Source organism: Corapipo altera, unplaced genomic scaffold, assembly GCF_003945725.1.
Source record: "Corapipo altera isolate COAL_440 unplaced genomic scaffold, ASM394572v1 58, whole genome shotgun sequence".
NCBI classification, from domain to species: Eukaryota; Metazoa; Chordata; class Aves; order Passeriformes; family Pipridae; genus Corapipo; species Corapipo altera.
In genome coordinates, this window is record NW_020884898.1 from 187,488 (window position 1) to 212,982 (window position 25,495).

Here is a 25,495-nt window from a genome sequence, read left to right on the forward strand (position 1 = left end):
ATCATTCTTCTTGTGAAGGAGGGGTGAAAAGGCAAAAGAGACTTCTTGAGCAGGTTAGCCTGCTCATTATCTCTTCACCTGTTTTTCTAGGGAAGTGTCAAAATTCAGTCATTATTGATTTGGAGCCATGTCAATGACTACCCTTCTCTTCTTTGCAGGACATCTGTGGACATTAAGTATGATTACAGCTAGAATGGCAGGTAGCTTGGATATCAGCCTGAGCTGGGCTTGCCAAAACACAAAGTTCAGTCAGTCTGCTTTTTAGCATGTTCTTTGACCAACATTTATTATACAGGTCCATTAAATGAAGCATCTGGAGATACTTTAGTATGAAAAACTAAGACCCAGTAAGACTAGTTTTAAGTGACAAACACAGAAACTAGGTAGTCTACAGTGAAAACTCTAACTTGGGGCCACTAAAGCTATACTGGACTTTGGATGGTTTTTTAAGGGGTCATTACACTGCTTTATACAGTGCTTGTACTCAGCCTTAGTGCACTGGGATCTACAAGGAACAGAGAGACTGATCCCCTCTATACAAGATTTTGAAAAGTTATCTATAAGTAGTAGTTCATAAAGTAAAAAGTGTTTGTTTTTTAGAAAAGGAGACTTTATTCCACGCTCAGGCAGTCAAGACAGTTTGTAGGTGCTATTAAAAACAATCCTGGTTATTACAGGCCTCACATATCTTTTCAATACCACCTGCTAGTCCGTACCCAGCAGTTTTACTCACGGGTCCTCAAAGGTCACTGACAGCAGAGGTCAGTGTAATCCTCTTAGAGCAAGATGCCCCAGTGAGGGGTGCCTGGGTGAAAAGTCTGTTGCAGGGTAACCTGAGGAGCTGAGGGCTCCCAGATTTCCTGAGCCTGGGTCCCTGGACTTAACCAACATATCTTGTTATTTCCAAGTTATCTATTCCATAAATTAAAAGATGAACTTCTAAGAACAAAATCTGAAATGTCAAATTATTATTTTAACAGCCAAGGCCTAGAAAAACAAACGTTACACACCATCTCCACATTTATGTTTTTAAAAGGGCATTAAATTACTAAGTTCTTATCCAGAACAGTAAACTAAGACTCTACACCTGTGAACAATAGACTCTGCATAGGGTAGCTGGACTTTCCTTAATTCACCTAGTTCAGGACAGAATATTCTCTCTTCACTGCAAATCATGTATTTCATGAAATAAAATACCTTTAAAGGATTACATTGTTTAAATGACTGGACTTTTCACCATGTTTTCTCAGATGAAATATCCCACTGGATTCAACAGCAGCTTTGCAAAATAATGGTAAAAACTGTCACTTCATATTTGTTTGCTATATAATGCTGTAAAGCTTTTTTTAAAAAAAAAGGCATAAACTTTGAATTACAAATGATCTGATGAAAGTATGACCACCACCCATCAAAACCCATATGCCAATGTAAAGCTCGCACACAGACAGTTACCACCTTGCAGCTTTATGCCAGGGGTAAAATCTTAGCATTTACAGTAAATTCAAAAGGAAAGTTTGATCTGAACACCCAGTCTTCAGCTTCCTACAGTCTTCAGAGGACTGAAAAACAGATTCACACATTTTGGATCAGTCCTACAGACTGAAATATAAGCCTAGTTTTTTATATTGTTAAATGTAGGGTTTTTTCAACCTAGGATGTGAAAACGAAGCATTCCCTATTGCTAAACTAGCACGGTCTGCAATAGTTTGTAGTGTGACTGTCTTCCTCTATTAAAGGTCTAATTTGCATTCCGGCCTGGGGTGTGGGCAAGCACTGACATACTTCAACTTCATTGTGAACAGGCACCTTTTTCCCCTGATTAGAAGACACAGGCTCTAGAGTTCTAATATTGGCTTTGTTTTTCATTTATTACAGAATAGCCTTTGCCAAAACACCTCAACTCTCTGACTCAGTTCCATCATTAAGAAGCTAGAGTTAGAAACACACCTCCTGCACATGGACCTGCAAAGATTAGCTAATGTCTTTACCCTTTGAATACTGGAAATGATCTATAAATAGCTCTACATAACAGCAGCAGCCACACCAAAGCTCAAGGGGAGTTTTTACTAAGTGAAGCTACCTCTGGCTGATGCTTTGTACAAAATTAGTTCTCTTCCTAACATTATTATTATACCAATTCTTCTAAAGTTGGGAGCTGAGTTTTGTGTCATTTGCACTAACACTCCCCTTTCTGAACAGTTAGTTTTATATAATGCAAAATTTTCACAAATTAATACAAGTCCAGAACACTGAATACAAGCTACCACAATACCACAAAGCACATATAGTACCAACTGGATGAGCTTCTGTCAACTTATGAACTTGCAGAAAAGCAATTATATAGGATACTCTTGCCTGATCCTAAGAGACAGTTGTTATGCATAGAAGACAAAATATCTTGGAGGTAATCCCAGGAAGGAGAAAAAGGTGGAGGAAATGTCAAGGAGACCTGAAATAATCTCATATTAGTTTAATCCTATCTGTGTAGTATTGTACCAAGCATATTTGATTTAACACCACATATACACTTCATTTACAAGAGGAAAGTCATACCAAGAAATGACTCTCTCTCTGCCTGTCCCACCATGGTGCATGGCAGAACCATGCTCTCATGAAGACAAGGCCACAGGGGATAATTCAAGGAAATGGATCACAATGTCCAGAACTGAAATTGTAGGGAAAGAAAGGATGGGGAGCAGTGCTCTGAGGCACATCGCTGACAGGTAAGGTAAAAAATAAGGCCTACAGTAAGAAGAGAGATAACAGGGACAGCTTAGTGGAACAGATATTGTTTTAACCATGTTCAACTTGAAATGAAGGCTAGAGATCCATGGAATGGTGTCAGAAACAAGCTGAGGTTCCAGTCTGTCCAAAAGGAATCAGCTCCACAGCAGAGGTGAACTTTCAACACAGAAGTGTGTTAGGTAGTGCTATCTAGAAACAAAGAGCAAAACACAGAAAATGAGGAAAAACTAGAGACTTGCAAAGTAAAGGATCTGATTGGACAGGGTTGATGAGGATGAAGCATCAGTTCTGAGCTCTGCCTGGAAAGATGAACACAGGCTTCATGGCTGACAGTTTTTGTGCTCTGTCAGGTGCAAAGGAGAGATCAAAAAGGAAGATTTAGGCTGGAACTGGAGCAGAGTGACCAGAGAAATTGCCTAAGAGATGGAAGAGAGATGAGGCAAGATTTGAAGAAGCAACTAAAGGTAATAATTCTATTTGCATATTTGCGGCAAAGGGTGTGGGGTTTTCTTTTTAAGTTAGAGAAGACTAAAGCTTGCAACTAAAAGAGTCTAAGTCAATAGGAGAACAGTAAGTGTAGGGATAAGAAAGAAGGTGAAGGAAATCTGACATTATGGCTCAAAGGAGGGCAAGGGAATTTCTTTTTTGCATCCATAAGGGGGAATGGGGAGTGTGAAAGAGGAGGCATGGTCTGCTTTTTTCCAGGTCTAGAAGAATCTGGAGGTGTTCTATTCAAAGAAAAAAATGTAAAGGACTGGAAACTGTGGTTGGGACATTTGATTGACCCCGAGATTGGCTCATTTGGTTAGAGCATGGTGCTAATAACACCAAGATTGTGGGTTTGACCTTGTATGGGCCATTCATTTAAGAGTTGGATTTGATGATCCTTGTGGGTCCCTTCCAACTCTGTGATTAAACAGAGAAGGACAATGGTTAGTTCACAGAGAAGGAAGAGAAGAGACTGCAGAAGGAGTCTTTCTGCTGCAGGAACCTTGGGAAGACAAAATCATCTACTTCTGTGAGGTATTCAAACTACAGCACTGGGAGTAAGTGGTTACAAATTACATCGTTGGGATGCTGCATCCCATCTTTGAACACAGCTCTCAGAACTCAGGCAAAATCACTTCTTTTACACTGCTAAGTGCCCAGTGCAGCATGCTAAGGAGGTGTTTTGTTATGCTGCCCCTTCAGGCATCCTAAGTCTTCTGCCCCTTTTACCCTAATCTGTCACTGAGCAGTTAGTCTGTGCTGGAAATACTCTGAAACAGATGGAGCTGCTGATGGGCTGGAAAGTCAATACTAAATAAAAGTACTGATGAGTCAACACCATCACGGGGTTTGTATCTTGTCCCAGGAGCTTTTCAAGCTGCTTTTTGGTAGGTTAGCACCTCTCATCACAGTTTTGGGGATTCCTGGGCAAACTGCATTTTGGTTCTCAAACAAAGCTGTGCTACAACTCCTTTCCAGGGCTAACTTTGAGCTTTACTCGTGGCTCTCAGACCCACTAAAATGTGCACACAGCACAAATCTCTCTCACACCAGAAACCAAAAATCACACAGATCTGCTTCCTTTGAAAAGGATTCATAACCTAATCCATGTTGTCCCATTTCATATGCCCAACACTGTCAGATAGGCTTTGTTATACACCTGGGGCTGTATATGAGCCCTTAGCAGGTATAGTTCAACAGATTAAGCTATGGGAGCTCCCTTAATTCTTCATTTTTCACTACACCTTTTCTCAATGTTTTGTCATTGTAGATTGTCATCAGATCCATAAGGAACAGCAACTCAGTAAAACTTTATTTTCTGAAATTTGATTGAAGTCTGGAGAATAGAAATTATGACATGTAATTTGCCATAAAGGATGGATTTGCCATAATACATGCCCACATTGGAAATGCGGGAGGCAGATAGAACTTTACCCTGGAAGCACTCAATATCATGCTTTAAGCTGCATTTTACTATGGATTTGGAAGGAGATTCAGCTTGGAAACCCCACAGATTTATTTTTCCTAATTTTTAGTTACGCTGAACTTCCTTTGAGAGAGAGGCAAAGGGAAAATTCACAGCATGCAGGACATCTAAAAATTAAATTTCATGTTGCTATCTACCAAAAAGTAAAGCAAAAAGACACTCTGAAATAAGACTGCCAGAAACTGCCAACATGCCCAATATAAAAGGGGCAGTAGAGCAATGATGTGCCACTAGCAGCCAATATATGCCAAAAGAAAAGCAGGATTACTTTTATCAGCTGCATGCTCTGAACTAAACTCTTGAAATTAACCACAGGTGATTTACAGACATTAGAGAGCAGAGGAAGATTAGAGAGAAGTGGTATTTAATGAGGCATGTAATGACCAAACAAAAAAACCTACTGCTAACTATGTATGCTGCTTTTCTACAGTGCCAGGCAGAAGCAATCTTCCTTTTAAGCAACAGAGTGAGGACTATTCACATGTATCACACTTGCACACTACAGATTACTGTGCACTGTGACATGATGGCAGCCCTTGGATAAGAAGTACTCAGCACTTTAGAGATCATGTCTAAGGAATGGAAAAACAAATGGCAACAGCTGACCATGAACAAATGAAGGAACATGCTGTAATGAGGGGGAAACAAAACCTCATAAACAGCGGAAAGGCTTGACCACACAACTTGGTCAACTTAGCTGGTGAGAGTGGAAAGAACAAGAGGGTAGGAAGAAGGATGTTCTTAAAAGCAGAGATGTATTCACTGGATCTGTTTGAACTTTAAAAGGTTTCACACTGACAAAAATTTTGTGCATGAGCACAGATGAGAATGGTGAGTCAGTACTAGAGCTAACAATTACACACTGACCTATGTATTCAAAAATACGCCATTGGATCTTTTGAAGGTACCTGATTGGAGGATGTGAGAGAGTGCTATTGCCTTCAGTCTTTGGTTCAAAGTTAAACTGAGTTCAGGTTTTTATTTCAACAAAAAAATCACCTGACAGATTTGTGACATTTTATGTGGAGCACAATGGTGACAGCATTCAATCCATCTTATCACTGACTAGTCTGCCATCAAATCAGCCCAACAATTGTCACCTTTTACCAACTGTGTTTAAAGCAAATAGAAGGATGAACAGTCTTTTTCCAGAATATTGCAATGCTGAAAGGAATATATCCATCTACAGGAAAAAGGAAACCTAAATGACACATAAACCAGATCAAACGCAGAATACTTTATCTGACTCCACTGTAATGCTGCAGAGCCATACCCAAAAAAGGTAGAGCAGCAGTGGGAAGATAGATGCATCACCCTCTTTGCAAGAGTCATTTTGATTTCTTTTAATATGCTGCCACTGAAGATCATCTCACTGCCAAAATCTTACATAAAACAATGATACATGCACTCTACACATAAAAAAATCAAATCAAATGAATTCTATTTCTCTCAATCTCTTTGCAAAGTCTTCTAAAGATAACAGCATCATCACACGTCACAGAAGCAAACTGGTTGGCATCACCTGTGAAGACTAACATGCAGGCTCAGGAGAAAAAAAAAAACAACAAACAAAACACCCTCTTTTCATTATCCACAACAGTTTCATATTCACATTCTTTAGTGCACATTCCTAGCATACAAGTCCATAACAGAACAGAAGGGAAAAAAGTCAGTGTGCCCACACTGGCTGAAAATCACTGATCCTATAGGATCACACATTTAAGGCTTATCATAAGTTTCATAAAACTACTCATCCATTAGCTTTCAAAAGTAGAAGCCACTCTAATCTTAAGGAAGTCCATAAGCCACCATACGTTTTAAGACAGCCTTTTATCCAGAGAAATTAAGCTATCTGCTGTATCTCAGATGAATACAAAGTTAAGCACTTAATTTTAAAATTCACAAACTCCTGAAAATACATCTTGTTATTTCATTTGAGATAGGGTTCTTTAGTTTGGCTTAATGCCCCTTTTGTTATCTTTAAGGTAAAATAAGCTTGCTCAAACTGAAATAACAGACAATACACCAAGATATTCAACATTTTTTTTATTACCTTGTTTTACACTCGTACTCTGATTTTAACCTCTGCAACTCCCCATGGTGACAATGTTATCAATTACCTTCATAGGACACCAAAGCTTTTTATGTTTTTAGGTACTCTCATTTCAGTCAGGCAGCAGTGTGAAGACAACACAAACCTATAGAACATCAAACAGGCAATTTTGCCATGTCTTGGTAGCATCAGAAATACAGTTCAGAGCTTCCTGCTTCAAAGTGCCAGTTGGACTGAAGGCATCTCAGTGTGCAGCTCAGAGCAGGAAGGCAGCTACATGCCACAGGGGGAAATGTGCCACAACGTGACCCATGTCATGCTGCCTTTTCAGACAAGGTGTCAGACACCATCTACTTGTCAGGAACATACTTATGGAAAACAACATTCTCTTCATCGCTGTTGTTCTCCCTCCATTAGATCAGTCATAACTTTTGGAACTGATCTCAGAACTATGCATCCAAGAGCTGGAATACTCATACCTGTTCCCCACATTACTGCCTGTGATATGCCAAGTTCCACACTGCAGTGGGACATCATGTTCTCACCCATGAGAAAACACCAAGCAGGTGCTGTACCCACCTTCACAATCAGACTCCGGTGTTCCTCAGACTGACTGAAGTTTGTGCCCATTTCAAAGATACTCATTATTCCTTCCTCACACAGGCTCATCCAGGCATTATACTCTTCACGTTCTGGCAGTCTGTCCCAGAATGTCTTGAAGACCTCCCACACTGTTTCCTGACACACTGAAGGCACAAGAAAGGTCTGGTGTTAGTATAATAGGAGTGCTTCCATAGTTTCCTAATAACCATCAAGAACAATAGTATTTTTACTGAGTGAAACTGCTCTTTGATCAATGGGTCAAATTAGAAAACTTAGAAAATCAAAATAGTATGGCAAATGTCCTCACAGAAAGTAGAGCTGGAACTTAATTTGTAAGAATGATAGTGGCACTGTTCAAAGTTTTAGAGGCTCAAGTAGGAACAATTCCTTTGGACTCATCTTTACACAGAATTTAAAATATGTTTTAGGAATTATAGTTGCATTAATAACTTGAAAAACAAGGCAGGAAGATGAAAAAACAATAATATGCTAAGAAATAAGGCAAGCTCTAACCCTACTGCATATATCCACTGAGAAAGAACTGGACAGCTATGAACAGTCAGATTGAGAATTAAGGGTTAAATTATCTTGTACTATCCTGGCTGCTTTAACCTCCCGATCTCTATCTGGCATGTGCTCTTTGCCAATCAGAGCAGTTGGTCACACTAGCCTTAAGCAAGAACCTCTCTGTGATCCAGGATAACTGGAAGAGAGGAAGATTGATAGGATTTTCCCTGTGTCCTAGAAGAGAATAACATTAAAAGGTGAACTCTAAAAATCACTCACAACAAATGCCAGGCTGGAGTAGTAGCAGACAAACCTGCTTTTTGGCCTTAATCTGATCTCACCGTTTATATAGACACAGTCCAGCAGAGGAATACTTTGCATTCCGAGAGAGCCCTGACATTGTAAGCAAAACCCTGCAGGAGACTGACCATGAATCTATTTTCAGAAAGTCATTTTCTTCAATCAGCTTAAAAATTAGCTCTAGGCTGCCAAAACCAGCACCTTACTGTTATTTATTCTTGATGCTTTGTATTCTGGATTCCAAAATTGTTTATATGTGCACGTGTAAAACTTAACACATAGATTACATATGGAAACATATTTTCATTCAACTAAGAGATAGACATTTTTCTTAAATGCAAAGGCTTTCCAAATAATGACCTTAAGGAACTGTTTCCCATGCAGTAACACCCTTAAAGCTTAGCTGATTCTGGCACACTGGATGGTACCATGGAGAAAAAGTTCTTTTCTTTTTTTCGACCCTGAATTTTAGTTTATCAGAGCAGTTGAGACCATTTCTCCATTGTGGAACTTTACAGATACACAGATATGTCTCATTTCTATGCCACACTCCTGACAGCTTTCCTGGGTGGAGATCAGCCTTGTAGCTCCTTTGATATGTTTGACCAGAGAAGAACACGGTCCCCAAGCTCTGCATTATTAACTGTCAGTAGGATAATACTATTCCAGAACCCCTACAGGCAGTTGTAAAAACCAGTAATTTGGAAAATACTGGATATGTTTCCAATCAGTTTCACTTATGCATCTTCATCAATCAGAAACAAATTGACAGGTATCCACGTACCATCTCATATTGTCCCCTCAAGTTGCCCTTGCAAAATTCTTTAGGTAGGGACCACATTTCCGTATGACCTCTGCACAGACCTCAGGCAATGAAGCTATAATCCTGCTCTGGGATTTCTGGATCCTGCTAGAGTACTAATAAGCTTCCTGAGGCAGAACAACATCTGCAGTATTCTCTCTACCATCCCACTTGTAAGAGCTAGGCATCTGGGAAAAGACCAAAGTCTAGTATCAAATCCAGAGGCCTACACTAAGGCTCTCATTTCTTTTGGTGGTACTTGTATCCTACACTTTGACTAATGGATCTTTCACTCCAGGTGCAACATTATAAAGCAACAATCCTGGAATGAGATTACTCCCTTGGGCTGGGATAAGTCCTCAGCAGACTGTCAGTAAGAACTGAAGCTATGACAAAAGAGCTTGCACATTGCAGTGACACTGTCTAATCCTACAGTTTTCAAAGGGCAACAGGCAAAGGACTGGCTTTCCAGTTGCAAGTAATTGAAGACAGTTTTCCTTAATGCTCTTAAATAAGTTTAAAATAAATGTGATGAGACAGTGTCTTGCCTGAATACAAGCTGCTCCCATACGAATAGTTGTTCCAATTGGCTCCCAACAGATTAAGGATTTGTTGTGCATCCTTTCATTTGGAATTAGACACCCCACTGAATTCCAGTCCCAAAGGCTTTGTGCCATCTGTGGGCTCCAAGCCCATTAATTAGACCTAAGTTGTCAGAACACAGTCATGTATTCTGTGGAAGAAGGAAGTGGGACGTGGATAAGGAGTCACATTTTGTTCTCTCTAGCCTGTCCTACCCAGCTGTTTCCACTGAGGTGAGCAGTAACAAGCTGGACAACATGGTACAAATTCCTTCTGTATTCAGAAGGAAAAGGTGGGCACATTTCTTCCTCCTGTGCAGTATGAGAGTGTGTTAGTTCTGACACACAGGGAGGGATTAAAAGCAGGCAAACATCTACCACAACTGCCATTTAATACTTGAAACCACATCCTCAGCCATGGTGAGCTGCTTGCCAACACACTCACCCTGCAACCTTGTTGACACACAGTCCATCTTGTCATTGTCCTATTTATTCCAACTGGCCAGTTTGTAAAGCAGGGGATTGCTTTACAGGATAACAAATCCAGGTTGTAAGGGCTCAACACAAAAACCATCCTCAGATAGGCTTATCTATATGGTGTTCAAGAACAAATTCTAAGCCTGGCTAAGAAAAAGAACAATTTTTTTTCAGTCTTTCTTATAAATGTTTTCATTGTTTTGTAGTTAGAGTTGCGATTCCAAGCACAGAAAGAGAGCAGCACAGTTTATTTGGTGGGGTTCAAACCACATATATGTAAAGGAAACAAGCACAATTCTATCTACCATCTCTGCTTCAGATATGTCAAAAAAGGAGCTAGTTCTCTGAAGCCAGAAGCCAGCTTCATTGACGTGTCCACACAGGGAACTGAAGAGACACTATGTTCACAGTGCATTCAAGTCACCTAATAAATGTGATTAACCAGCTTTTAACTTGAAGGTGGAGTCCACCCCTGTGACAGGTTTTTGACTAAGTTTTTGGTTTTTCTTTACTAGGAAGGTTCTTCAAGGTTTCTTATCGACAAATTCTTGAGAACTCTCTTATAAGAAAAATATGTTTTTCATTAACTACATTTTAAGCATTCTGAGACTCTGTAGACAAACAGAGTTTTGTTTTGTTGGAGAACAAAACCATAAAGTTAAAAAGGACTTTAGTGGAAGCTTCGGTAAATAACTAAAGCTTACTGTATAAAAATAACTCAGTATCTTTTCTTTCTGACCTTCCAGAAACTTGCCAGTATCTGTGTCACATACACTGTCTATGTATGCTGACAATATGTGAAGCAGCTTTTGACTAAGATTTAAAATAAAAACTCCTTGAAACCAAAAGAGAAAATGAAAGAAAATGAGTGTCAGGGGAACCAAACAGTTTACCCCTTAAACTTTTTAATTAGAAATGTAACTTTGACTTTTAAATATAAAACATTTAAAGTAGATAGGGAATGGAAGAAAAATTGCCACGTTAGAGCTTATAATAACTTGCCAGGAGCCCAACAGTTCAGAGTTGTGACTGAAGCTGCTGAATAGGCTTTGCATTATGATCTTTCCAGGATTTATGTTCCTAAGACTAGCTATGAAGTTCTTAAAAACAACCGATCAAGCAGCCAGTCCTGCCAGCATCAGGAAGGAATGGCTGAGCAGACCCAGCAGCATTGCCACATGCCACCTGAACAGCAGATCAGCCCTCAGGGCACGTGTGAAGAGCCAGTCTTCATGGCTAGATCTCATGCCACACTTTCACTAGCCCGTTACAGGGCTGGCCACTGGCACAGATATGCGGGACAGCATTAGCAGCACCGGGCCCTGGAGGAGACAGGATTTGCAATGAGGCCTTTAATCCCCAGCAAACAAAACTGATTAAAAGAATCATAAAATCGAGATCAATCTTTTAAGGCAGTGAGCTAAGGGTCTTGAAGCTACTCATAGATGGGAAGGTAAGCTCTTCCAGGAAATTTCTTCCATCGTCCCATGGCTGCAAGAATAAATTATTTGTATTTTACTGTTAACAGATCTCTTGGCTACCTTGTAATTTTCCTCTGAGTAATTCAAATGTTAAAGAAATGAAGGCTTATGATATAAAGAGAGACTTCCTGCTACAGGGATGTGACCATTCCAACTGACTACAGGAAAGGAAACAGGTATGCTGAAGACATGTAGCTGACTGGCACAATAAACCTGAATTCAAACCAGGAATGCAAATCACATGGCTTGTTGTGCAGTTTGTCTCCAAAGTACACTTTGTATGCATGTACTACATTTTCCATGTACTCCATCCTGAAAAACCTCAGAAATTAAAAGTCACTTAACTCATAATTTAGATAATCATCTTCAAGGTGAGAGAGGAGACAGAAGAAAATTGAAAGACCGGAATGTGTGGTCCATGCCCTTGTGCAAACTCCTGCTTCAGCCAAGTGCCACAAGCACTTAAAGTAGGCAATGTCATGACCTTTAAAGGCCATAACAGGTTTCAAAGACTTCTTCAGAAAGTTGGACATGTTGTAAGACCATATGACTTGTTTGCTAGCATATCTGATTCAAAAGGCGAAAAGCCCAGCTCTTGGGAGCTTGTCTACTTCAAATGCAGTGTTTACACTCAAGTGATGCTCACGGACAACAGAGAATATCCTGAAAAGCTTAAGATAGTTGTGTTTCAGCCCAAAAAATTCCACATAGGCAGGCACAAGCTCTTTTCAGTGTTACAAATCTGCAGGAAGGAGTGAAAAAAATTTATTTCAAGCTTCCTTTCTTAAAGACTTAATCGTTTTCAAAGCCTCCAGCTAAGATCTGTGATGTGATGAGATGATCTCTCTCACTCTTTCTGAAATTCTCGAGTATGGCTACACATCTCATGCACCTGGGTAGGACACGGTATTCTTGTGGTTCAAGCTTTACCATCGGGAATGCATTTATCTCTCAAACAGAGACAATTAGCCTATTACACTCTGTCTGTGCTCAGGGATTTCTGAGGTTAACAGAAGGGGCACCACATGACAGCACTGAGCACCCTGTAGGGGGTAGGGTGGCTTTCTGGCCATTTGTGTAAGTGGGCAGTGCTGGAGTGTAATCCAAGTTAAATCTCATTAGTGCTTCTTAAGAGTTGAATCGTGTATGGTGGCTAGGAGCACTGAATCAGGCTGAAAATTCTATTTTGAGGCAACATGAGACCAATAACTCCTCCTCTCTAACAATTTCTGCACAACTGAATGGCTTAATTGCAAAGGGGTTTGATTAAGACTAAAGTGACAGACACCTCCTAAGAGGTCTTCCCTGCAAAGACTTCATTAGCACTTGTTAAATGAACTAACACACAGGCAGAGAAATGACTCATCTATTGCTGTAATGCTATTGTTTATGGCCTATAACACAGCAACTCTTAAACAATTTATAAAACACACCGGGATATTAAATTGACAAGGAGTTGAATGTGAATTAGCTAATTCACATGAAAGATTTTTTCTTTGAACACTAACATACTAATCTCTAGCTCACAAACTATTTTCACCAGTAATACTTCAGTAACAACAAAGGAGTGTTTTTCATGGAAAAAGTCAAGCTTCTTAGAAGCATGTGCTGACATCTAAAAATTCAAATGTAGAGGGAGACAGAATTAGTCCTTCTACAAATAAACTTCAGAAATTTATTGCAGGGTACAAACTATGCATAATACGTGCCAGGGATGAGGGGGAAACAGGAAAAAAGGCTCACTCAGCCAGATTCTTTATTTATTGAATTTTTTTTTAGTCAGTTACTTTTTATTACTTGACTGTTTGCTTTCATCATTATTAGCAAGATCTGAATAATCTATAACATTTAGGATTTCAGTATCAAATGGAAACTTTACTCTTTATCAATATGCAGAAGATAACATTATTCCTAATGCTTAAGTAAACAGATTTGAAGGAACTCAAGAAATGGGAAGATGAGCAACACAGTGCCATGCCCAAGATTACCAAATTTAGGGATTATAATCATACATAGCATTTAATTCCTGAGAAACAGCTTTTACTCTTTCCAAAGTTCAAAAATGTCTGCGTGTCTCATCAGCTATGACAAACTACAATGCCCTCCATTTCCTTGTTTGGTCAGTATCTTCAAAAGCTATCCTTAGATGTTCAACTTTATCTGAAGTTCTGGCTGACAAACACAGTTCTGGCAGAGAGACTATCTGATTTACTCATGTGAAAAGATGTACTTGCTCACAAGCATACACTGAATAGTTTAAGACAGAGGTCACAGCAGGAAAAGTTGCTAACAGAATTTAGGAAAGGTAGCCACCAGAGTAATTACATCTCAGAGGTGGCAAAGAGAAACAGTATTACCCTGAACCATGGTGTTAGAATCCAGCAGAATCCAGCAGCCTCTCTTTTACCCAATTAACAGACATGGGACAGGGAAACAGTACAAGCCATGCTATTTTGTAATCTTTATATTGTTTCTGTTTAACCTGCTAATTCAACTTCTAAGTCTATTACAAATTCTCAGCCATCTACCAGCCATCTACCTCAGCCATCTACCAGCCATTTACACAACAGATTCACTGACTTGTCTACGCAAGGTGACTGGTCACAACAGACTTTTGGTCTGAGTGAGTATGGGTATTTTTTGTGTAATTAATTTTACTTGACTGGGGCTCAGACTACCATTTCCCTGTGAGCAGTAAAGAACATCACTATTCATAATAGGTATTACCATACACTGCCCACTCACTATCTGAAATCCAGATGTTGTAGTCAGAGAAAAAAAAAAAAAAGCTGTTAAGCCTACAGCAACATGACATAAGCACTTCCTTAAAACCTATGACAGAAGTGTTCATCTGTCAGTCTCTGACACTTACAGAGGCTTTTGCCAGCTAGCAAAAGTAAATAAGCTAGGAGCTAGAGGTAGATAGTTATATTCCTACCTGTTTCCTTCTAAGGTAGACACAGATAGAACAAACATAATCTGGATAATCAGCACATGCAAACCTTTTCTGCTTTTCTAACAAGATCTTCCATCAAAATAGCAGTCGACCTTTCCTTCCAAGGTAGTGGCACTGTTTATTGCTGACAGTAAAACAAAACCAAGGAAAGAATAGATTGTACTGAAATCATCCTTTCCAGAGAAAGTATGGGAGATTGAAGCAATTTCTTACTTCAACAGATACAGAATAAAAAGAAGATTCTAAAAATACACACTGGGATTCAAAAAAATCAGCAGATTCTGTGTACATTCATATTTATTCCCCTTGTGGTCAGTTACTTTACTAGTCACTGACAGTAGCTGGTCTCTGAGTGGCAGTGACCACACTCTTTCCTAGGACTATTTTGTTGACAGAGGACTGTGGTGATTCAGCTAGCTAGTAGAAACATTATACATAATTCAGTAATACGCAAGAAACAGTTTAACTGTGAATGAAGGGTTGACTCTGGCTGGACATCAGGTGCCCACCAAACCTGTGCTATCACTTCCCTCCACAGTCAGACAGAGGAGAGAAAATATAACAAAAGGCTTGTGAGTCAAGAAAAGAACAGGGAGAGATAACTCACGAGTTACTGTTATGGGCAAGACAGAGTCAACTTGGGGATATTTGTTTAATTTATTACCAATCAAATCTGAGCAGGACAATGAGAAACGAAAACAAATCTTGAAACACCTTGAAATGCCTTCCCCCCACCTCTCCCTTATTCCCAGGCTTAAATTCACTTCTGGTTTTCTCTAACTCCTCATCTGCAGTGGTACAGGGGGATGAGGGATTGGGGTTGTGATCAGTTCATCACAGCTGTTTCTCTCACACATTCTCACTCTTCTCTTCAACTGCAATTGCTGTTCTGCAGCAGCTTTTTCTGTTTCTTAGATATGTTACTCCAGAGGGGTTGCCTCTGTTGCTGATGGGATCAGCCTTGGTCAGCAGCAGGTCTGTCTTGGAGCCAGCTGGCATTGCCTCATTGGACATGGGGGAAGCTTCTGGCAGCTTGTCAGAGAAGCCACCCCTGTAGCCCCCTGCTACCAAAACCTTGCCACACAAACCTATCCCACAGCACATCAACTCTCATGTACCTCAGGTGCATTTACTCAGGATGTGATTAACTAGACACCACCAAACACGGTGCAAAGTGTTGCTCCTACCAAAATGAAGATGACAAGTTGCTTGAACCAGATCTTGCTCGACCAGCTGCTACTTAAAGTCACCCCTGCTACTTGCAAAGATGTTTTTCAAAAGTTTCAAGTTAAAAGTGCTTGGGGTTGTCATAGAATTTGTGCTCAAGAAATCCTTGTGGATTGTGAAAGCTGTTAAGTACAGTAAGGAAGCAGATGGAATAAGTGGATTTTTGGTTCAGCCTAGGATCATTAAGTCCTATATACACTTTCACAACATAATTTATGAATTTTTCTTCTTTATTATAGCTCTCATTTTTGCTTACTTGATATTGTCCTTATGTGCCAATATCACAGACAATTGAGGGGTGATTGCAGTTGAAGCACACAGTATGTATGGATTCATTGGGAGCAAAGCAAAGAGCAGTTGAGTGCTATTGGGTGGAAATAAACAGGACGATGGCAAAGCCTGTCAAACTGCCAGCATGATCATCAATATCAACAACTCTTGCCAGCTGGGCACAATTCATATTTGAATGAGGGTCTAATCTCATATAATTCCACTTTGTCCTCCAAGTATATTCTTTATGTTTACTTTTATGCAGACACTAAGCAACTCCTGCTTCTAATAGTTTTTCACTTCTCTAAGTGAATAAACTGTGTTACCAGTTAGAGTTTCTTCTATAGGCAATCAAGTCTCACTAAAAATGAGTCTCTGAACATCCTTCCTTCTCCTGTGACAGCACCTCTTTGCCATTTTGCCAGTTATGTACAAATGTTAAGATACTACAAACTTTTTGAATGCTACGATACAAAGACACAAATACCAGAAGGTACTGCATGTGACACCCCACTCCAGTGCTGTCAGCCAGAATGGTTTGAGGTACATCATATTGCTGTAATATTTCATCAAGTGAAAGAATATTTCAACTTTTCAGGGAAAGCTCTGTCCAACTCCCATATCTTAAAAGAGAGGCTTCTTGCCTACTACACTACAGCCTGATAAACAGATACTGGCTTTCTAGACAGAACATACTATGCTTTGTGTGACCAGTCATAGTCAAAAGTCACATGCTTGAGACATCAGTGTCTCAGATTTGACTCTTCTGACTGGTTTCCCAGTGAATTCTGCTAGCACCTGAAGAATACTAAATAAAAACAGTCATTTAGCTAACCTGCATAACCTGCTAACCTGATAAACCCCTGCTTTTCTCAGCATTCAAATTGTTCTATGAGAAAGGATGAGTTTATTAAACACTGAGGTTCCAGGGACCCAGAGTTCTTATATATGAGTCTAACCAGAAGGTGGGTTTTTAGCTCAGAACAGCTCTCTTAAGGAAGATTATCACAGAAAATTAAAGTTCTTGGGTAATAGTGTATTTCCTATGGCCTGGTATTCACTGCGTTTAAAAGCTTAATCTATTTCTTTTCATAAATTACATGTTCTTTGCACCCATGAGATTTACAGTCACTTACCTCTGAGCCTGAAATATTTCAGGTGGTTGGCAATAGCCTGCTCAATAGATTCATCAGGGCAGATCTTAACTCCACTGGGAAACAGAATGGATCGCTTCCTTCGTAACAGCAAATGCCTGTTGAACTGTTCAGCCTCCATGATGCCATTGGGCTTTTTCAACTCATGTGGCAGAGAAGGGTTTGCCAACTGCCAGCCACTGAGCTGAGGGGTTGGTGAAACACCTTTAGCCTGTCCTCCTCCTGTAGCTGAATAAACTTCTGCTGTAAAATTAAAACCACAAATAAATTTCTCAGATGAGATAATGATGAAATCATATATATCTTCATGTCATTTCTATCGTCCCTGGAGGACAAAACTGTGCTTTTTTTCTGTTAACAGAACCTGTCTGTATGACTGTCCTATTATAAACAACCTTAAGCTCTTTACAGCATCCCATCAAATGGTTACACAGTCTGAAGCTCTAACCCTTTGAATTCTCACGCTTTTTGGTTAACTTCCCTTCTGTGATTTGGCTTGGCTAAGTCAATGGGACTATATTTGTGAATAAAAATGTATTTAAAAGCTTTCAGGGCCAGAAATTAAATAAGTCATTAATTAAGGACTCTTATTCCATACTTTCTTTTCACAGGAAACATTAATATCCCTCACAAAAAGAAAAGCTGCTTGAATGGACAGCTAACAAGTACACCTTTCACTGCTGTGAGACAGGTCCCCACTCAACTAGAGCAAAGGGAAAAAAAGTAATAAAAGAGCTCATCAGCTATAGGAGTTTGGTTAATTTCCTCTTATACTAGTTGTTCCACATCATTCCAGAGGAAACTTGTGGAAACAGCTGAGGATAGAATGTGTATATTGGGATTTAGTCTGACAGTCTAGTTCTCTGTCCTTCACAGTCAGCTGATCCAAAATTATTTAATTCAATCTCTAACTTTTTCCCCAGAAAACATGCCTTAAGAAGAATCACAAGAAATTATTTATTGGAGAAAGAACAGTAATAACTCTATGGCATTTTTCATTCCAGAGATTATGAGTTTATTCTGCAACTTCAAAGTCAGTAGCACCTTTGACTTCTGTGACTGAAAGATGAAGAGTGTGATTATTTTGATGTCATATTAATAGTCAGCTCTAGTGCAGAAGATCACCACCAGATGGTACACCAGAGAGAGAAAAGAACATCAAAAATGTCACTAAGGCAAAATCCCAATCTGTACTCAAACTGACACATATTCAGTGTCCATAAGCAGACGACAGAACCTTCCTTTTTAAGACCTAATACAAAATCAATAAAGAAGAAAAAAATTACCAGTGTTTAACTAATCTCCTAAAGTTGGAAAAATTGCCTCCTGTAGCTACATTCTACACTCAAAAACCCACAAATGTGCTGTTATACTTCATGGAAATCACTCTAAATATTCCATATTTACACTGCTATCAAGGCACAGATTTGACCAAACATTTCTCTGTATTAGCCCCCTTTGTTACAATTAAAGCAGAGACATATTTCTAATTCTACACACTGCCATAAGTAAACTTAGAAAACAAGTACATAAGTAAGATTTCTGCATTACCTGCAACCACCTGAAGATCGGCGTTAATCATTCCCGGAAGGCAAAGAAAGATTTTCCAAATTAAGCCAAACATACTTATTTGTGTACAAAAAAAAATAAATAAAAAAGCAAAAAACAAAATCCCTTTTAACAAAAGAGCTGTTGCCTTTAAGGTAGCCTTGAACCAACCAAGAGCATTGCCCTTCTTGAAAATGTCTTGACGTCACATATCATTATCTTCGGAGAAAACATTAGGTAAAACAAGTCAACCAAGACATCCTGGGAATGTTCTTTTCAAAGACAGTATTCCGCTTCAGTGAAGAAACAAGAAAAGGTGATCGAAGTGAACTCCTTAGAGCTAGCAGATGGACTGACACAATTTTTTAATTTTAATCTGACCAGCTAAGCTCTTTACCAGAGCTTGTCATACCATTAACAGACAGTCCAAACAAGGACAGCACCTTTCCCATCCAATTAACCATGTTTTTTCATTGGCCTTTCCATTTCTTCTCTCTTTTAAAACCATGTTGACCACAAAGCATCAGAGGGAGCATGCTAGTCTCCAGTGGAAGGTCTCAGTGTGCTTTGTCTTCTGCCTATACAACTATATACACATACCTAAATGTATGGCTTGCTTAAACACCATTGCATGTGTAAGCACTGAACCAACCTTTCTGTAGGACTGTTTTTTCTGGTGACAGGGCTGCTGCCCAAGTTTGTGCTAAAGGAGAAAGTCTTACACCGTTATCCCTTGCATCCCAAAAACAGTGCTTCCCCCAAAGATAAATCCAGGGCAGGTTGTGATTCTTTCATCTCTGTTCAGGTATTACCTGACACAACCAGTAGGAACAAATCAGTGTAGACACCTGAAGAGATCATCAGCTAAGGACAAGTACAGAAAGGAGAGAGAACTGGAAAGCAGTAGCACTCTCAGGAGCACATCCTGTCTGGGGTCAGGTCATTGTGGAAACGTGTACGGAAGCTGTCCTGCAATGGCAGACTGTATTCAGATGACTAGGAGATCTCCAGGGCAGTCTCCTGGGTAGTGGTACTCAGGACTTGCTGGTTACTGTGTTCAGATCAATCTGAACAAACTGCTGTTTTGTCTGAAGTGACTATTTTTGGTAGTGGTTTTGTGTAAGCATTTCAAAGCTGGATTTCCAAGGCTTCCCAGGTATCTGTCTGCAGAGCTTTTATACAGAGCAGCTTAAGCATACAGTGCTCACTCCTCTCTTCCAGCTGCTCTTCTGAGCTCCCAGGAACTCACATATCAGGAATTATCAGTACTATATATATATATGACACTGACAGGAATCAAATAAAATCACCTTTGTTTTTAGGCTCTGTCTTCTGACATGGAACAGATTCCAGATGGCATTTTTCAAAACACCAACATATGTTCTTTAGGATGCCCCCCCCGTCCCCCAAACCTATTACATTACACTTTCAGTTTAACCACTGAGCTACTCGAACGACCCCAGTTTTCTTAGAATCAGACATTTTTGATCTATCAAACTGTCATTGTTGAGCTAGTCTGTCTCTGTCAAGCTAACTACAATGCTGGCAGCACCATCAAGTGCAGTCACCACACTGGAGCTGAAAACTGAACAGCACAGGACCAGCCTTGCAATGGTGCCCAGAATATGTGACAACTAATCCTTTTACAGACAATTCTCAGAATACACATACTTCAGTAAAAGTATGAAACCCAATTAAAAGCTTTCCTGGAGAGTTTTTAGATTTACGGCATCGCTGTTTCTTTCATCAGCAAAGTACTCAAAGTCACTGAGAATGCAGATAGTATAAAACACAAGTCCTTTATATCTCTGTCAAAATTTGTTTTCTGTAGTATGGTTATGTCAGCTTCTGTGTGATAAAATATTTTAAAAATTTAAATTCAGTTTTATTAATATTAGTTCAAGCTATCAATGTTAAATTCAACTGATTTCGGCACTGAAATGTAGATTTGCAACAGCTGAAAATCTCCTACATATACAATAGCAAAAGGCATAACTAAAAATACAATCATCATCTACAGTTCCTTAAAGCAAGCAAAATAACTCTTGCAATAGATTTCCAAAGTAACTCTGGAAAATTAACTCCTTCATTGATTTGACCACAGCCTTTACAGTAACACTTTGTACCAGAAGATGTGGAATCCTTTATTTCCAGCAGTCAAGTTGTATCTGTTCGAAACTATTCAGGAAAAGCATATTCTTGCTAAATGACAAAAAAAAAGGGAAGTGTAATTCTAGTGATGAAACAGGCCAAGGTCACCCTAGTACCTCCAAAAATAAAGACAGTTTTCTGACAGTTTGTATTTCTGAGAAGAAATGACATGTACTTTCATATAGCAAATGTGATTAGCTGAATTATAGTTCTCTACAGGGTAATGCTTGCTGAAATTCTGCTACAGCACACATACTGTTCCAAATAATGTCCTTGTTGTTCAAATACAATTTATTCAAAATGCTAAATTCACTCATCTGTAACTACAAAATACAAAATAAAGGTATACTTGAATGAAAATGCCTCTAATAAAGAACCACATCATGGCAGACACTATCTCCAAGCTCATGTGGTTTAATATCAAGATTATAAATTGCCCCCTGTGACTGGATACAGCAACTGATTTTATGGTATCTAACAGGATTCAGCAACAAAATTCCTAATCAGTTTAGCTGAGGCAATTAGGTTAGACAAAACCTCTTCACTTGTTCAGTTGTTGTGGTTGCTGTTGCCAAGCACTTTACTATCACCACTTTTTACCTGTGCTCTTGGAGAGTTCTCTGGTGAACCACCTCTCAAGAATAAACACATTTTGAGGCTGTTTAACCCTCCAGCTGACCAAATTCAGCTCCCCAGAGCCTGTTGTACTGACATCTCTTCCGTTGTGTAGTATTGTAAAGTATTTGGAGCAGAAAAATTAGGAAGCGAGGTCAACCAAATTAAACTCACGCTTCATTATCTACTCTGCCTGTGTAATGTAGACCTATCCCCAGTATTCCTCCTTTTCTGAATTGTTGATCAGAAATCTCTTACCGTGTTCAACAGGCAAAGATGATCCCAGTGTTCATGCTTCATCTTTGAACACTATTTCCAACTTCAATTTTGTTGAACAGAATTATTGCTTAGTCTTGGCCTTATTCAACACATTTTCAATACTGAGACCTCTCAAGTCTCATTCCTGCTTTTCCATCTGGAAACAGTTGGGGTCTTTTTGGGTGGGGAATGGGGGAGGGGCAGGCAGGGGGGCTGTCAGAAGCGAAATTCTGCTTCTTTGCCATAACCAAGATAAAAGTGTTAATACTGTGGTCTTCAAGCTTTTATTATTTTGTAAAGTAGTATGTACTGAGTACTGCAAGCTCATCTCAGGGTCAAGTTCTAGGAGGTAAGTCCCACAAAAGCACAGATGGACTGTGATGAATCTATGCCTGCAATTCCAGAGGAAAAACACAGTAGTCCCTGGATGCTTTAAAAAAAAATAAATAAATAAAAAAATCACACTTGCAAGTTCACTTCTCCAGTTCTTGATGAAATCTTAGGTTTTTTAAGTGTTTTTGCTGAAAGATGTTGTGTTGTGCTTGGGAACAGTACCTTAAACGGATCTCCATGACTCAGATTTCTTCATGGAAGCCACCTTCTGGTCCCACAAAGACAGAATGTAGAAGAACGAAACTGATAGTTACATTTAACACTTTGGGTACAATAGACTGCCTTAAAACCAAAATTACACAGCTTACGATAAAGTCTTACAAAGATTGGTTTGCTTTGAAGTACCATGTCACTCTACCATTTCAGTTAAACACGGGTTAATACAGGAAATGGAAACACAGGAATGTGCAAAAGGGTCCCTGAGTCAGACTGGTGCCTTACAGATGATAAAAGTTAACTTTGGGGAATGTTAGCAAATAAAAAGGAAGTACTAAAGTACCTGGAGAGTAACTTCTTCCACAGACACTTCCCAGCATTTACCACATACCTGGTAAATGCAAATGGCTGGAATAGGATGGGCTGCAGCTGGTGGTCCAATAATGCCTTTGACAGACATTTTCATTCAGAGACACATACTCTGTATACACCTTAAAAGTAGCAAGATGGCCTATCTTTCACTTATGGGTTATTTGTGGCAGCTGGGAAAAGAACAGTAACAATCACATTCAGTAACTTCTGGAGGTAATTTTAATATCAAATGCATTGGCATTCTCATAGCACATATGTAGCAAATCTAAAAAGCCAATCCTTTCATGCTATAAAATCAATTTAGAAAATTTTGTACATTATTTTTGCTTTTAAACATCTATAAACCAGTCAATCTGAAAAAGAACAAGTCACTTGATGATAAAAACTAACTTTACCATAAGAAAAAGCCTAAATTATTTTTCATAAGGAAACACTGAAAATATTCATCAATTAACAAAGGGCACATATTTCTGCATTTTATCTTTCCTTTGTTTTACAATAAATACACAGATCAACCTTGTAAGTAATGCTGGTGTTGTGATTTAGGTACTGAACGACACAGACTCCAGGATGAGAGGGAGAGCTGTTGGTGGGGTGGAGGGGAGGAGGGGTAGTGACAAACTACAGAATTAAAGTAGAAACAAAGACAAAACCCATACAGTAACTGTACTAGGCTGCTCACAGCTATACAGAAGGTAACTGCGCTCAGCAAATTGCTTTGTTTTCAAATTGCCTCTCTGCTCCAGCAAGAATGCTTCCTGGTTTGAGAAACAATAAGGGGGGGTGGGGAGGTGTTGGATGACTGTACAGAACCTGAAGTAATAACTGGATTTTCCAAGTGCTTGGTTTCAGTTACTCTGTCTTGAGGGAAGGGGCCCTGAGAATTCTGCAACGACATAAAAGTGTTCGCATCTTTGGGTTGCCCTCAATTCTTATTTTAACTCTCTATCCTACTTCCAGCTTTAAGAGCTCTGGTTTTGTAGATTATTTCATGACACAAGTGGCTTTTGTGGTTATCTGACACACCTTCTGAAGGGTGAGACGACACTTGAACTTACAATGGAGAACAGGAGAAAACATCCTCTTAAAATGATCACCTCCTATTGTGCAGTAAGTACAGAAAAAAGTGTGCACATGAAAATGTTATTAAAATTTTATGTGATCACTATTTGACAAAAACTACATAAATACGTAGGCAGACTGATAAACTTGTGCTAGTTTATCAAATCAAGACTGAGTTCAAATACTCAATATTCAGGCATCTTCATGCAATTCTCCTAAGCAAAGTGTAAATCCTGTTTCTTATATGTAAATAACATATCTTAAAGACACATCACACAAACATATTGACCTTAATTTTCAGTAAAACCCCTCAGACTTTTGAGGTTGTTAAGGCACAGCCCGCTGGCCTTGCTAATGCAGGTGATACCATAAGATTTGTAGAAATTATTCCCAAAAAATAGGTGAACAGCATTAAAAATCTACTGCCTACACATATTGTATTGGCATGTACTTTGAGAGCAAGTTGTCTTTTGAAATCTGATAAGAAAAATAATAATAAAAAATACTTAAAAAAAACCCCACTCTTGACTTCAGAGTATTTCAACAGTCACTCTCAAGCAAATGTCTTCCACTCCTGAAAACTCATTTTTATGAAGAAAATGACAGGGAGGGAAATAATACTAATAAAAAATACAACAAAAACTCAGCCTCAAATCTTGGCAGAATTTTCTCATACATGCGGATTATGTCTGTATATAAACAGAAACAAAACAAAAACATAAATCTCTAAAGAGAGTCCATATTACGTCCTTAAATTAAAACAATACATAGTATTCACTCTATTTGTATCAGTTGCAAAATCAAAAGACACATACAGGATCAAAATCCTGTCTTCAGGGCCAACTCTATGTTTATATACCATTCACGCTGATATAGAAATATAAAGAAAAGGCTCCAAAAGATGAAAGTATTTTTATATCCTTGTGGCACATAACTGTAAGCAGCTTTCATAAGCCAAACAAAGGTTCAATTAGCAATCCATGTGCATTAGCTTTAACTTATATTTACACTCTTAGCTACAACCTTCTCCCTTCCCCCCTTCCCAGCATTCTAAGACCACACACCATTGAAAAAAAAAAAATCTTTAAATAAATACATGCTGAGCAAAAAATACTTTTTGTGGGTTTTTTCTGTCTTCCTTGCAAGGCAGGGAGAGACCAAGTGCTTCTAGGCAGAGTTCCAGTTACTTTATACAGCAGTGTCCTTTGCTAGGTCTGCCTTATTAGATTTATTAGCTGCTGCTGCCACTATGCTGTTGAAAGTGCAGTTGCAAGATCAGGTCACGAATTTCTTCTCTTTTGCTTCTGATTAGCTGACGAGGGAACCAATCCTCCAGATGCAGTGGCTCTTCAAAGTTAACTATGGGGTTCTGGTGACAGAAAAAGGAATATTTACGGTATGAATTTCCCAAAGCAACCTTCAAAAAGAATTTCAAACCCTTCCACTGCTGCTGAGACCAAGGAGGCACAAACAAGTTCCCACACGAGTGTGACAGGCTTCAAAGTCAAATTCCAGTTCCTCCATCATAATCACATATATACATACCCTTACCAAAAGGTACTCATGGTTCCACTTCTTGATAGGTGGTCTACAGCAGATGCCCACTACTATGTCACCCGTATTAGCCCGCTCTTTAGTCACTACCCATAAACTCTCAGATGGTTTCTCATCCAATCCAAGGCAGAGATTCATGCATTCCAGCTGCTCTCACATGAAGGGCAACTCTACCTCCTTGTCTTCCCTGTCTGTCCTTTCTGAAGAGTCTGCATCTATCCATTGTGGCACACCTGCCACGTAAGGTATCTCACA

At 39.2% G+C, this 25,495-nt stretch overlaps 2 protein-coding genes across 17 annotated transcripts in view; both read right to left on the bottom strand.

Moving 5' to 3' along the window:
- The window catches only part of IMPG2 (interphotoreceptor matrix proteoglycan 2), a 61,409-nt gene extending 36,495 nt beyond the window's left edge, over window positions 1–24,914 (bottom strand). For 4 of the 10 annotated variants that reach the window (XR_003528526.1, XM_027648567.1, XM_027648571.1 and 1 more), the window contains exons 1-3: window positions 18,683–18,804; window positions 17,114–17,374; window positions 7,353–7,519 (exon numbers count right to left, since the gene is read on the bottom strand). Coding sequence is in view for 6 of the 10 variants with exons in the window: in XM_027648567.1 (XP_027504368.1) it covers window positions 7,353–7,519; window positions 17,114–17,374; window positions 18,683–18,755 (501 nt within the window). In the remaining 4 variants the exon portion in view is untranslated. Of the gene's footprint in view, window positions 1–1,197; window positions 1,266–6,773; window positions 7,520–17,113; window positions 17,375–18,682; window positions 18,805–22,595; window positions 22,795–24,782 lie in introns of those variants that run through there. The other 6 variants (XM_027648569.1, XM_027648570.1, XM_027648568.1 and 3 more) reach the window with 6 other exon arrangements.
- Window positions 22,826–25,495, bottom strand: part of SENP7 (SUMO specific peptidase 7) — a 37,706-nt gene continuing 35,036 nt past the window's right edge. For all 7 annotated transcript variants that reach the window (XM_027648578.1, XM_027648575.1, XM_027648579.1 and 4 more), the window contains one exon: window positions 22,826–25,055. In XM_027648578.1, coding sequence (XP_027504379.1) covers window positions 24,918–25,055 — 138 coding nt within the window. In that variant the 3' untranslated portion in view covers window positions 22,826–24,917. The remainder of the gene's footprint in view (window positions 25,056–25,495) is intronic.